Here is a 13,905-nt window from a genome sequence, read left to right as displayed (position 1 = left end):
ATGTAAAAATATTATTACAGTTTGTAAAATTATGCACATATTTTATGCCTATGGAATGCATGTTTATAAAACAAAGCAAAATAAAATATGTAAAATTGCATAATATGCAAAATTGAAAAAAGAGTCCATATATCTATTGGGTACAATTATTAGATATATAACATATTTTTATTGAAATGGAAAAACAATGAAACACACGTTTGCTCTTAATTTAATTAAATTATTTTTCTTTTTTATTAAACATAATTATTGGATAAATGCTGAGAAATAAGTTCATGATCAATATTTAGTTTTTATATAAAAAAACTGTATGTATTGTAAATTCAAATTCGTTATATGTATATATACGAGGTTAAGAATGCATAAAAATACATTACACATATTAAAGAAATAAAAAAATGACATTTTAAGTACAATAGGTAAAAAAAATTATAGAGAAAAATAAAAAAAAAGATAGACTTAACTATTTTATTATAAAAAATATATATTTTTTCTTTATAAAAGTACAATTTTTTTCGGAGAAATAAGTATAATAATATATGTACCTATTTGACATGTACATACATATAATTTATATGTACAACCATATATAAATTTTATGTACAATTTTAATTGGTTTCAAAAAAAAAAAACATATATTTTTTATTTAGTCTATATATATGTATACACAATCAATGGATAAGAAAATTATGATATGTTACCAAAATATTTTATAAGGCAAAGAAAACTATTATTGTTAATTTTATCTATTTTTTTTAAATAACCTTATATAGAAAAATACCAATTATATATTTTTCCTTTATAAATACTATTTTGTAAAAAAAAAATGGCAAACATAGCTAAAGAGCTTCTGAAAAAGCAATTTATAGGTATAAATATTATCCTTATAAATCTATGTATATCTGAATGTTGTACATATTTTCCTTTTTTTTTTCTACCAAACCCTAAAAAAATACCATATTTTTAAAACAATCCCATGTACGTACATGCACATATATATAAATTAATTTTTTTATATAATCAAACTTTTTTTCAATTGCAGAACTTTCAAGAGATCACAATGTTGGCTTTTCAGTTGGACTTGTAGATGATTCAAATTTTTTTGAATGGAATGTATGTTTTGAAGGCCCAAAAAATACTTTATATGAGGGTTAAAAAAGAAAAAATATATATATATATGTATGTATAAGACTTTTTTATATACTTCCACACCAATACAAATTAATAAATCATAATTTTGTTTTAAAACAAGTTACATATATTTACTTTTATGGCTTCATTAAATAGGAGGAATATATAATGCCACTTTATCATTTCCTTCAAATTTTCCAAATCAACCACCTCAAATGAAATTCAACCAAGAAATGTGGCATCCAAATGGTTAAATATAAATTTTTTTTTTTTAATTTTATAAATTTTTTTTATATTAATTTAGTTATTTATTTTATATATTCATTCAATATATTTTTTTTGTTATAATTCGTCTCATATATTTTTAACTATTTTTATTTTCTTTTAAATAGTTTATCCTGACGGCAGAGTTTGTATAAGCATATTACACCCCCCAGGTATGATAATAAAAAATGATAAGAAATTAAAAAAAGTGATAAAACATATAAATAGAAGTAAACAATGTTATATATATATAGCAATATATGAAACTTTGCTGATTTCTCTAATTTTTTTATAAAATGTTCAGGTATTGACATTTATAATGAACAAGAAAAACCAGAAGAAAGATGGAGACCAATCTGGTCTGTTGAAGGAATTTTAGTTAGTGTAATTTCCATGTTAAATGAACCCAATTTAGAATCACCTGCCAATATAGATGCAGCGGTATTCTTTCAAAAAAATATAAATATATAATTTCTACATTTATATTATTCCATATATATATACACCTATTTATTATTTTTGTAAATTCATTGTAATTATTTAGGTACAAATAAAAAATAATCTTAACGAGTACAAAAAAAAAGTTAGGGCATTAGCAAGAATGTGCTAACAAAAAAAAAAAAAAAAAAAAGCTAACAAAATAACAAGAAAAAATATAATAAAGTAAATAATTAAGGTAAAAGAATATTCTTCCTACTTCTTTGACATTTTCAATTTTTTCCTACATGATTATGGGGAAGGTGTATGGATATCAAATTCTTGTAAATTTGAATAATCTCAAAAAATTATTTAAAAAATAGTTTTCTAAAATCATCATTTGTCATAGGACAAGATGGTTCGTTAGCTTTTTTTTCTATAATTAAATTCATATAGTTATCTTCGCCTTTTAAGTTTATTCGTTTTTTTTCTATAAATTTTTGTCTTTCATGATATATATGTTTTATTTTTTGCGTTGGATTATCCCATCGTTTGGAAGCATTGAGATGTGTTGATGCATTTCTTTGATTATTTTGTTCATTCAAAACATCTCCATGTTCATAATTAATGTTTTTTTTTTTATCTCCTTTTTGATTATCTTTTATATTATCAATAAACTTTGATATTAATATATTTCGTCCGTCTATAATAGAATCATTTAATATTAATGCTGCTGTAGCATCATCTCTATTTTTAAAAGTTACAAAAGCATAACCTTTATTTCTTTTATTATTTTTTTCAGATGTTTTTTTACTTAAATTTATACTTTCAATTTCTCCAATTTGTTGAAAAAATTGTTCAAGTTTATATTTTCTTGTATTATAATGTAAATTTTTTACAACAATAACTGCACTATTTTCTTCTTTTCTTTTTTCATCTTTTATTTGCTTATCTTTTTCTTTCTTTACTTTAATTTTTTCTATATCTGGTATTATTTTTTTTTTTATTATTGGAATGGAATAATTCATAATGCACTCGGTTGTTCCGTCTCCTAAAATGCACCGTTTTATTTCCTCAACACATTTTATCACATCGTCATTGTTTTTCACTTCGACATAGCCATACCTTCGAAAAAATAAAACAGAGAAACAAATAATGAAATACATAATGAAACAAACAACGAAACAAATAATGAAGAAAATAAAGAAGCTGTAAAGCTGGACGTTCCCCTGCGCCGATTTCCTACTTTGAGTCGGGATCGCCAAGAAGTCTTATGTCAAAGACAGATATAGAACGGGATATTAGAAATTGTTTAATTTGATTAATTATAATTTCATCTGTTTGAGTAACTAGATTAATAAATTTAATAAAAATTTTATTTTGTTCATAAATATTTTTTTTGGGGTCAGATATACATGCATAAAGAATATTATTTTCAATAAAAAATTTTTTAAATTTCTCAATATCACTATCTTCTAGCATGTCTAAAAAATTTAATGCATTTTGTTTAGTATCAAATTCTATGTATGCAAATTTTTTTGATTTTCTTGATGAGTTTAAAATAATTCGTGTATCTACATAACCCATAATATTTGAAAAAAAATTATCAAAATCTTTTTTTGTTAAATTTTCATTAATATTTTTTACATATAATTTGTTTTCTTCTAATGTTTTTAATTTATTTAATAGTAGACTTTGATCATTTAATTTTTCTATTAAAAAATGCTTAGACGTTTTTTTATCATTTTCAATTAATTTTACTTTATCATTTAAATCACATTTATTTGCATACCACTTTTTATTTATTTCTCCATCTCCATTTTCTTTATAATAACATTTATCATATTGATTTGGATTTTTAACAGATGAATAGTTATCTATACTTTCTTTATTCTTATTTCCATCTATATCATTTTCATTAGTTAGATGTACTTTTCTTCTTTTTTTTTCTTGGTTATTATTCATAATTTAAAACATATAAAGGTCGCACTTCATTAACATTTGCAGAGAAATATAAAGTAAAAGGAAATGAATATATATCTTTCCCTTATCCCTAAATTTTACACATACAACATATGTATATAAACATACATGCACATATATTGCTAGATTGTTTTATTCTTGATTCAAAATAAATACCAATGCAAAAAAAAACCCAAATCATTAAAATGGTGATTCACATTCCTCTAATTGTGCATATATTCGATTATTTATGGAAATATTTTTTCGCAAATATATCATTAAGCTTCCTATATTTTGTAAGGAATGGCTTACATAAAAAAGTGAAAAAAAGTGAAAAAGTGAAAAATAGTGAAAAAAAGTGAAAAAATGAAAAAAAATGAAAAAGTGAAAAAATATATATTTTCAAACTTCTTTAGCCATATATATAGTTGCACTATCATTTGGATATATATCCACCTGATTTTTTTATAAGTATAAATATTATCAGTTATATTTTTATTAATATTTTTTTATTTATATACAATAAAAAAATTAGAATAAATATTTTTAACTTAGAATAATTCAAATAAAATATTATCTAATACATGTATTATCAGCGCCATATACATAATACTATATATTTATCAGATATCCGGCACATATACTTTAAGTACACTTGTATTATTACAAATAGTATAAAAATATTTTTTTTACAAATAATTTAATATATAATAATATTATATGTATGTACTATTTACATGACTGTTCAGGCAATTTCTACATAACATCACTAAATAAAAAAAAAGTATTTTTGTAATGTCAATAAATTTTTAATTCCTTATTTTAATAAAAATAATTTCTTTTATTTAATACGAAAAATAATTTTTATTCCCGATTTGAACTTAAAGCATTTTATATTGCAAAAAAAAAAAAAAAAAAAAAAAAAATATACAAACCATACAAACTTGCATAAATCATCCAAATTGTACAAAATGGCAAATGGATGGGATGCTGAGAAAATATTTGGGAGCACAATCTCATACACATATGATGATATAATATGTATGCCGGGATATATAGATTTCCCATTAAGTGAAATAGATTTATCAAATAATATGACAAAGGATATATGTTTAAAAACCCCAATAATATCATCCCCTATGGATACAGTAACTGAACATAAGATGGCAATTTCAATGGCATTATGTGGTGGGTTAGGTATTATACATAATAATATGAGTATAGAAAATCAAATTGAAGAAGTAAAAAAAGTAAAAAGGTTTGAAAACGGGTTCATATTTGATCCTTATACATTTTCGCCTGAACATACCGTTGCAGATGTATTATGTGTCAAAAATAAAGTTGGGTATAAATCATATCCTATAACATCGGATGGTAAAGTAGGTTCTAAATTGGTGGGAATAATTACTGGAATCGATTATTTATATTTAACTAACCCTGATGTAAAAATAAAAGATATTATGACAACGGAATTAGTAACAGGAAAGTATCCAATATCTCTATCGGATGCAAACAAAGTATTATGTAATGAAAAAAAAAGTATATTACCAATTGTTAATGATAATTATGAACTTATAGCATTAGTATGTCGAAATGATATGCATAAAAATAGAATCTTTCCTCATGCATCTAAAAGAGAAAATAAACAATTGATTGTCGGTGCATCTATATCAACTAGAGGATCAGATTTAGAAAAGGTTAATAAATTAGTGCAGAATATGATAGATATTATATGTATAGATTCATCACAAGGTAATAGTATTTATCAAATTGACATGATCAAAAAAATAAAATCTGCATATCCAGATATCCCAATTATTGCTGGTAATGTAGTTACAAGTAATCAAGCCAAAAATTTAATAGATGCAGGTGCAGATGTATTAAGAATTGGAATGGGAAGTGGTTCTATCTGTACTACACAAGATGTATGTGCTGTGGGTAGAGCACAAGGAACAGCAGTATATCATGTAAGCAATTATGCACATACTCGAAATATAAAAACAATAGCAGATGGTGGAATTAAAAACTCAGGGAATATAGTAAAAGCATTATCATTGGGTGCTGATTTTGTTATGCTCGGAAATTTATTAGCAGCTACAGAAGAAAGTTGTAGTGAATATTATTTCGAAAATAATGTAAGGTTAAAAATGTATAGAGGTATGGGTAGTATGGAGGCAATGTATAATAAACATTTTAATTCAAAAAGCAGATATTTAGTAGAAGATAAAATATTTGGTACAGTTTATGATCCTACAAATGATATAAAAATATCGCAAGGTGTTTCAGCAAGTTTGGTTGATAAGGGTTCTGTACTTAATTTGATTCCACATCTAGTTAAGGCAGTTAAACATGGATTTCAAAGTATAGGTATTAAAAATATACAACAATTACACTCAAAATTATATTCTGGTGATTTGAAATTTGACATAAGATCTATTAACAGCATAAAAGAAGGAAAAGTCAGCGACAATCTCATATTTAACACCAAAAAGTAATGCAAAAATGTGTTATTTTTTTAACACCATTTTTAACATTTTTCGATTTCTATAATTCCACCCCATTTAGTTAGAGAGCCGTTTTTAAATATGCATAAAAATGAATAATAAACAAAATTAACGAAAAAAACTAAGGCATAATATATATGATCATCTATCTATTCATCCATCAAATTTCAATTGTTTTTTATTTTTAAAAGGTTAAAATGAAATTCGGGGTATATTCATATGAGTATATAAAAAACTGGTACATATTATAGCATACTTTTACAATTGTTTGAAAAAAATGTGGAGTAATTATTTAATGCCCAACTCATTTTTACAGGCATATATTTAATCTAATTGTGCCGAAATTATTTAGCTTTTATTTAGACTTAAAATTTTTGTAATTTTTTGCAATTTTTCGTTTTTACTTATTTGACAACGAAACCAGATGTATATACCACCGTGTATATATATAGACACATACATACACTATTTAAAAAAAAATAAAAATAAAACACATTTATGATCAATAATAGTAGTGTTGGGTCTACAACCTTGTGATAAATTTTATTCGGAGGCAATCCGATTTTATGAAATATTTAAAAAAAATATATGTAATATGAAGGAATAAAAATGGTAAATAATGAATGAAAATAACAAATATAATAATAAAGTAGCATTAAAATGAGGATATTTTTTTTTATCCCCATTTTCTATAAATGTGTATATAAATTTATAGTGATCTACTTTAAAATCAATGGTTAAGAATTATCATGTTTTCAACCCATATATTAACGTAGCTAAAAAGATTTTTGAAATAGCTTTCATCATATTTATAATACAAAGAATTTGAAGGAAAAAAAATTAAAGATTCATGTTCGGAATGGTTATTTTCGAAATTATTGTCAAAATTTTTCATAACATTAGTATCAATATGATCATACATTAAATTTATATTTTTTTTATTTATAAATATAATTTTTTTAAGAGTATGATTATCTATAAACATATTAAATAAGGACCATACTTTTTTAAAAAATGTTGGGATGTTAATAATATATATTCTGTATAAAATATCAGTATAAAATTCGTTAAATATATTTATTATTTTTTTTATACAATCTATACTTATCATATTATTTAATTCAAAATTAAGGCAATCAACTACAATCACAAGTTGTAAAGTAGTTTCGTCAAATTCGTTTTTATTATCATATGTTATATCATTAGTGTTAGATTTTTCAGTTTTATAACATTTTTTATAATCTACACTATTCATACACATGTCTACATGATATACTAATAATAAAAATAATTCATCTTCTTTCATATTCAATTTTTCTTGTATTTTTATATACAGCATTGGTCTTGATTTTTTATCAAAACCACATCGAAAAATATTTGTTTTTAATAATATTTCTTTAATATTTTCTGGATTTATAAAAACGCTATTACTATAATTATTATTAGACATTATTTTATTTGAATTTTCTTCAATTTTTCTTGACATTTTACTAAGTTTTTTTTTACTAGCTGTTGAAAATTTTGCACCCTTATGTATATTATTATTGTTGAAACTAGTAATTGTTAATTGCCTCCATAAAATGAATTTGATTAATTTATTTAATGTTTTTATTATATTATAATTATATGTATTTAAAAATCGTAAAATAGTTATATCATTTAAAAAATACAAATCACTATAAAAAATATTTATTTTTTCTTTTTCATTACTTTGCTCAGAATTGGAAAAAAAATTCCCTAACCAATTTACACTACTTTTTATATCATTATAAGTATCTTCAATTTTATTACTAAATACACTACTAAAATCATTATTTGATAAATCATATGCTTTTTTATTTTCATTATCATTTTTTATTTTTTCATTTTTATCTTTTATTTGGTTAATATCCCCAGATGCTGTAATTCCTTTAATTTTATTACAATGATTTTTATATGCTATATTGAATAATTCTTTTTTTATATTTATAAATATATCGGCTTCATTATGTTTATTGTTTAATATGATGTTGTGATATTTAACATTTTTTTGATTTATAAATTGAATTTGCCCAAGATTAATTTGAAATAAATCTTTTCTTTGTATTATATCAGGACCTATGTATTTATATTTGTCGGTTTCCTTTATACAATTTATATCATAATCTAAAAATTGATCCAAATTCTCATTATTTTGCATTCCTTTAAAATGATCATCATTTACAATTTCTATGGATGCAAAACTTTCATTATCACTCATTTTGATAAGAAATAGACGAAAAATATTAAAAAAAATAAAAATAGTGGATCAAATAGCATAACTTTATAATTTTTTTTTTTTGCAAATAACAAATCAGTATAATGTACTATATATATTATGTACATAATACATAAATAAGGCTATTGTATGAAATGTATAATAATACTCTTTTTTTTTGGAATTTTTTGTAAAATGTTAATGTCAAAATAAACTCCATCAAATAAAATCCACCCTTCTTCCAATTTGATAATTTTTTTTTGCTTTTTTAATGTATATTTCACAAAACACAAATTTTTTACTTTAAAATTTTATTCATACTCATTTTATAAACATTAGAAGAAAATGTATACATAATAATATTTTTTTCTAACATAAATTGTGATAATAAAAATGCAAATTTTATAATTATAAATAAATAAATAAATAAGCATGTAGTTTTTAACAATGTCCCCTCCCCTTTTCTTTTTGTACAAAAAATCATAAAAAAATAAAAACACAAGAAATAAAAAAAAATAATTAAACAATAAATTTGAAATAAATAATTAGAACAAATTGAAAATATAAGGGCTGAAATACTATATTATATACATACATATGTGTGTACTATATAATGTATGAATTTTTTTTAACAAATATTTTGAAAAACAAAAATAAAAATAAAAATAAAAATAATTTTACATAATCGTTCTCTAATATTTTATACACACATTTTCAAAGATGAAGGAATATAATTTTTTTTTTTTTTAAGTTTTAAAAATTTACATACACAAATAAATAAATTAAATATCGAATAAACATAATGCAAAATTATAAATAAAAATTGTTAAAAAAATTAATACATCCATTATCGGTATTATATATATAAAACCCCATTTAATAAAATGGGGAAGCTTATGTTTATAATTCTGGCAAATATTTTTCATCGTTTTGTTTGTACACTTTTTTGTACAAACAAATGAGCAAAATTGTAAAATAATACAAAGCCTGTACATACATTAAGATTGATTTTTTTTAAAATGCTTTTCTTTATATATAGTTTTATTATGAAAATTAACAAACTTATTACTATTTAAGCTTATTTCTAAACATATTTTATTCCCTTATTTTTCCAGTTTAATAATTTATTAAAACCAACATCTATCAGAAACCTCAAAAAGGGAAGTTATATATGCCATGCGTGGTAGGCAAACAGTTAGCCAATTAAGCAAAAAATTGATTAAAAAATAACGATTAAGCAAAAAGGGATTAATGACATTCATATGCATTTACGAATGCTAAAAACAATGAAAAAAAGACAACAATATTTTGAACGGGTATAGTATATGTAAACATTTTTATGAATCGCGATAAAAATTATTTCGTATGAATTTCCAAATGTTAATGTCATTTATTTCCGAGTATTTTGAAACAAACTGCTTATAAAAACTTTCATTTGTTATATCTGAATTATCATTATGATGTTCTTGAATATACAATATATTTTTAAATATTTTAATATATCTTTTCATGCTTATAGAATTGTATATTTTTTTTTTTATGAGAATATGCAAAAAGGATATATATTCATTTATTTGATTTCCAAATATATAATTATTATGATAAAAATTTTTATTTTTGTTCATATTCAAAAAAAATATTTCTGAATTCCATAATATAAAATCAATGATAGAATGATTAAAATTTTCTTGGTTTTCTTTATAATATAATAAAAAAAAATTTATAAATAATCTTATATCCTTAAAATTGTAGACATAATTGTTTATCCCTTTATAAATTTCATGTAACTTATCATTTATATTTGGGTTATGATTATTTATTTGATTTTTGGTCATTTCGTTGAGCTCATTATTTTTATATTCTATTTTTTTATAAATGGAATAAAAAAAAAAATTAACAAAAGATATAAAATCTTGATTTTTATGATCTTTTATCAAATTTAATATATTTAAAATATATGTGTGGGGGTGTGTATTTAAATTTTTTATATCTAAATTAAAAACTTGTTGAATTATTTCTTTCATTCTATTTGTTAATAATTTAACAACATCATAATTTTCTGATTTTAAATTTGTTAATTTCGATATATTTATAAAAAAAAATATATCATAAATATTTTCAAGATTTAATGAATTAATAAAATGATTTAATAAAAAAAAAAACTTTTTCCATATATCAATTAAGTTTATATCAAAAAAAGATATATATTTTAAAGATTTTATAATAATATATATATCTGCATACATATAATAAGAATATTGATCAATAAATGAAAATATATTTGTCTCTGTCATATCATATATAATATCTGAAACTATTCGAATAACATCTGTGTTTTTATAAAATAATAAACTTAATATATACATATTATATATAAATCTTAACAAATTAATATTTTGAAAATGTACAAACATATGAATATTATGAGTAAAATCATATACAAATTGATTATCTTCAAAATTTTTCTTATACATTATATACAATTTTTTAAAACTTTTTATTTCTTTTCTTTTTTTAATTAACTTGGAATAAGAAATTATATTAGCTTCGTTTATGTCATTTCTATTTCTACATAATGTGTATTTATTATTTACAAAAATACGTCTATGGTAATCCTTAAAAACTTTTAATTTTTTATAATTGTAAATTATGTAAGATAATACTTGATTAATTTGAGAATCTTTTAATGTACTTTTTCTATGTAATATTTCTTGTTTGCAACGAAAAATAAAATGATTTCCAAATTTATTAAATATATGAAAATTAAAATATATGTTTAATATATCATTTAAATTAAAAATCTGAAAATTATTTATAAATACACTCACCAAATCTGTTATTAATTTGTCTTTATTATTATAAAATTTTGAAATAATTATATAATGTAAAAATTGTGATAAAAAATGTAAATTTTTTTTTTTTTCAATTAAATGCTCATATTTTAAATAAGAAAAATAATTCTCTTTATTTTTTTTCTGATCTTTAGTTTTTGCATTATAAAATAATATATCACACTTTTCTTTATGATCTACAATATTTTTATCATATAATACAACGTTCTTTATATTTTCTTCAAACATTGAATATAATAAAGAAATTCCAATATTGTCTACATATTTATATTTCAACAATATAGGAATTAATAATTTAAAATAGGAAAAACTTATCAACTTTTGTTGAGTTTTATTGAATTTCTCATTTTCTTTATTAATAGAAATCGGAGTAAAATTTTTTTTTACTTTTTCAAAAAATTTTCTCAAAATTGTCAAATTAATTTTTCTATGTATTTCACTATCATAATATGAATACTCATTTATATATGCTAATAAAGAAATCATTGATTCTAAACTAAATAATTCCAATGATTTTGATAATATTAAAAATAACATGTTATATATATTTAAATTTATATAAAACAATTTTAAACGATTCATATATTTTATTAACATTATTATATTTACATCATTCAATACTAGTGTTTTTTTTTCGAGGTTTATACAACTACTATTATTAATAATATATAAATAATGTTTTAATAATTCTTCTAATCCATTCGTAATATATCTTAACCTTTTATCATATAAGTATTCATTTATATTTATATTTTTATATCTATACATATATATAAATATATACATAATATTAATTATATTTAATCGTTTTTCTTTTGAAAATATGTCTAAAATTTCATTAATATTTTTACTAGTTTTTATTTTCTCATTTATTTTTTTAACTTCATCATCTACACTAAACATATTCACAAATTTTCTGCTCAAAATTTTATTTATAACATCTTTATCTTCATAATTATGTATTCGATTACTAATACATTGTCTAACCTCTTCTTCCTCTATATCCCTTTTATTTCCATATTCTATTTTAGTCCTATTTTCATTTAATTTTGTATTTTCATATATATTATCTTTTTCACCTTTAACATAATTTTCTTCTATTTGTTTTATTGAAGCCTGTATATATTCATCCCTTTCAAAATGAAAATCACTTTTTATTTTCCTCAAAAAATTAACACTTTCTAAATCTTCTACTAAATAATTTTCCTTTATATTATTTTCACCATTCGCAATATCAGTTTCATGTTCTTTTCCAAAATTCGGTCCATCTTCTTGATTCAAATCTTCCCTCCCAAAATATTTATCTCTTCTTCCTTTATAAAAAGGAATTTCCGAATCATTTTGATGGTTGTTCAAAATATCATTCATAATATTAACATTGTAAGTGTCAATTAATTTAGTTTTATCATCCTTTAGAGAAAATTTATCTTTATAATGAATTTTTTCTTGTAGAAATTTGTTATTTTTAAAAATACGATCATAGTCATAACTATAAGGTATTGTATTATTTGTTGTTTCTTTATTATTACTTGAATTTTGTTTTTCCTCTAATTTTTCCCTTTCAATCTCTTCTTTACTTTTTTTCTTAACAAGATTTGATAAACTTCTAGGATCATTTTCATAATTGCAAAAATTAATGTTAAGTAAATCTTGTTCATAAGCTAGATCAATTTTGTCTTCATTATCTTTTTCTTCTTTTTCAACCTGTTCTTCATCATATTCACATTCATTAAAAATTTTATCTAATTTTTTAAAATATTCATCATAATTTTCCTTTTCTGTTTTTTTTCGTCCATAACATATATTTATTGTTTTATATCTCTGTTTAGCATTATTTTTCACTAATAATACGTTTATGTAATTATAAAACTCTTTTTTATTTAATTTAATACAAAAAACATATAGCCACAAAAAAGGGAAAATACAAAGTACCCATTTAATGCATTTTATTTCCTTTTTCATTTCCAATTACTATTTTATACATTCATCCCTTTGTATTATTAGGTACATATACATATGTATGATTGTACGTGGATGTTTTAAGCCCATGCCTAAACACTCCTTTCCTTGTTATACTATTTTATCAACATATTTACTTAAATATCAATAAAAAAATATATTTTCCCTTTGAAGTATTTTTGTTCATATTTTATTTTTTAATCATACACTTTTCTTCCTGCATTGCAATAATTTTTTTTTTTTTTTTTTTTCTTTTTTTTTTGGCTAGATAATATTTCGTTTTACTAGGATGATATGATCGTACTTGTCATTTTTATATTTCAAAAAAGTACACCTTATAAATAAAAAATAATAGTATTCCAGAATTTGATGCTTATCACTATAATAAGTCTATTGTCGTTTTCGTTATTTTTATTCATACAAAATTATTAATCATGGGTTTTACTAAATTTCTTTAAAAGTGTAGCACACATATTTGTTGAGTTCATAAACGGTTTCATTATATTACTATTATTAGTTAATTTTTTTTTAACACAAAGTTTAATATTAAAAGGGTAAAACAAATATTAACAATAACTAT

General features: G+C 21.1%; 5 protein-coding genes across 5 annotated transcripts; 2 read left to right on the top strand and 3 right to left on the bottom strand.

The window, feature by feature from the left end:
• Positions 1-826: 826 nt before the first annotated feature.
• On the top strand, positions 827-2,005 carry PBANKA_0821900 (ubiquitin-conjugating enzyme E2, putative; the record flags this gene model as incomplete). The annotated part of the gene is made up of 6 exons (XM_034564389.1): positions 827-869; positions 1,043-1,150; positions 1,288-1,380; positions 1,524-1,568; positions 1,700-1,836; positions 1,940-2,005. 6 exons carry the CDS (start codon positions 827-829, stop codon positions 2,003-2,005), a joined length of 492 nt encoding a protein of 163 aa, XP_034421191.1.
• Positions 2,006-2,180: 175 nt separating this feature from the next.
• Positions 2,181-3,777, bottom strand: PBANKA_0821800 (U4/U6 snRNA-associated-splicing factor, putative; the record flags this gene model as incomplete). Its single annotated transcript, XM_034564388.1, has 2 exons — positions 2,181-2,937; positions 3,059-3,777. The coding sequence occupies 2 exons, from the start codon at positions 3,775-3,777 to the stop codon at positions 2,181-2,183; spliced, it is 1,476 nt and encodes a 491-aa protein (XP_034421190.1).
• Positions 3,778-4,745: 968 nt separating this feature from the next.
• Positions 4,746-6,269, top strand: PBANKA_0821700 (inosine-5'-monophosphate dehydrogenase, putative; the record flags this gene model as incomplete). The annotated part of the gene is made up of 1 exon (XM_034564387.1): positions 4,746-6,269. The coding sequence occupies one exon, from the start codon at positions 4,746-4,748 to the stop codon at positions 6,267-6,269; it is 1,524 nt and encodes a 507-aa protein (XP_034421189.1).
• Positions 6,270-7,008: 739 nt separating this feature from the next.
• Positions 7,009-8,517, bottom strand: PBANKA_0821600 (CRAL/TRIO domain-containing protein, putative; the record flags this gene model as incomplete). Its single annotated transcript, XM_034564386.1, has 1 exon — positions 7,009-8,517. The coding sequence occupies one exon, from the start codon at positions 8,515-8,517 to the stop codon at positions 7,009-7,011; it is 1,509 nt and encodes a 502-aa protein (XP_034421188.1).
• Positions 8,518-9,851: 1,334 nt separating this feature from the next.
• On the bottom strand, positions 9,852-13,328 carry PBANKA_0821500 (conserved Plasmodium protein, unknown function; the record flags this gene model as incomplete). Its single annotated transcript, XM_034564384.1, has 1 exon — positions 9,852-13,328. The coding sequence occupies one exon, from the start codon at positions 13,326-13,328 to the stop codon at positions 9,852-9,854; it is 3,477 nt and encodes a 1,158-aa protein (XP_034421187.1).
• Between the last annotated feature and the right edge of the window lie 577 nt (positions 13,329-13,905).

This window comes from Plasmodium berghei (genome assembly GCF_900002375.2).
Source record: "Plasmodium berghei ANKA genome assembly, chromosome: 8".
Lineage (NCBI taxonomy): Eukaryota > Apicomplexa > Aconoidasida > Haemosporida > Plasmodiidae > Plasmodium > Plasmodium berghei.
Note: the sequence above shows the minus strand (reverse complement) of the source record. Positions and strands in the feature narration are given on the sequence as shown.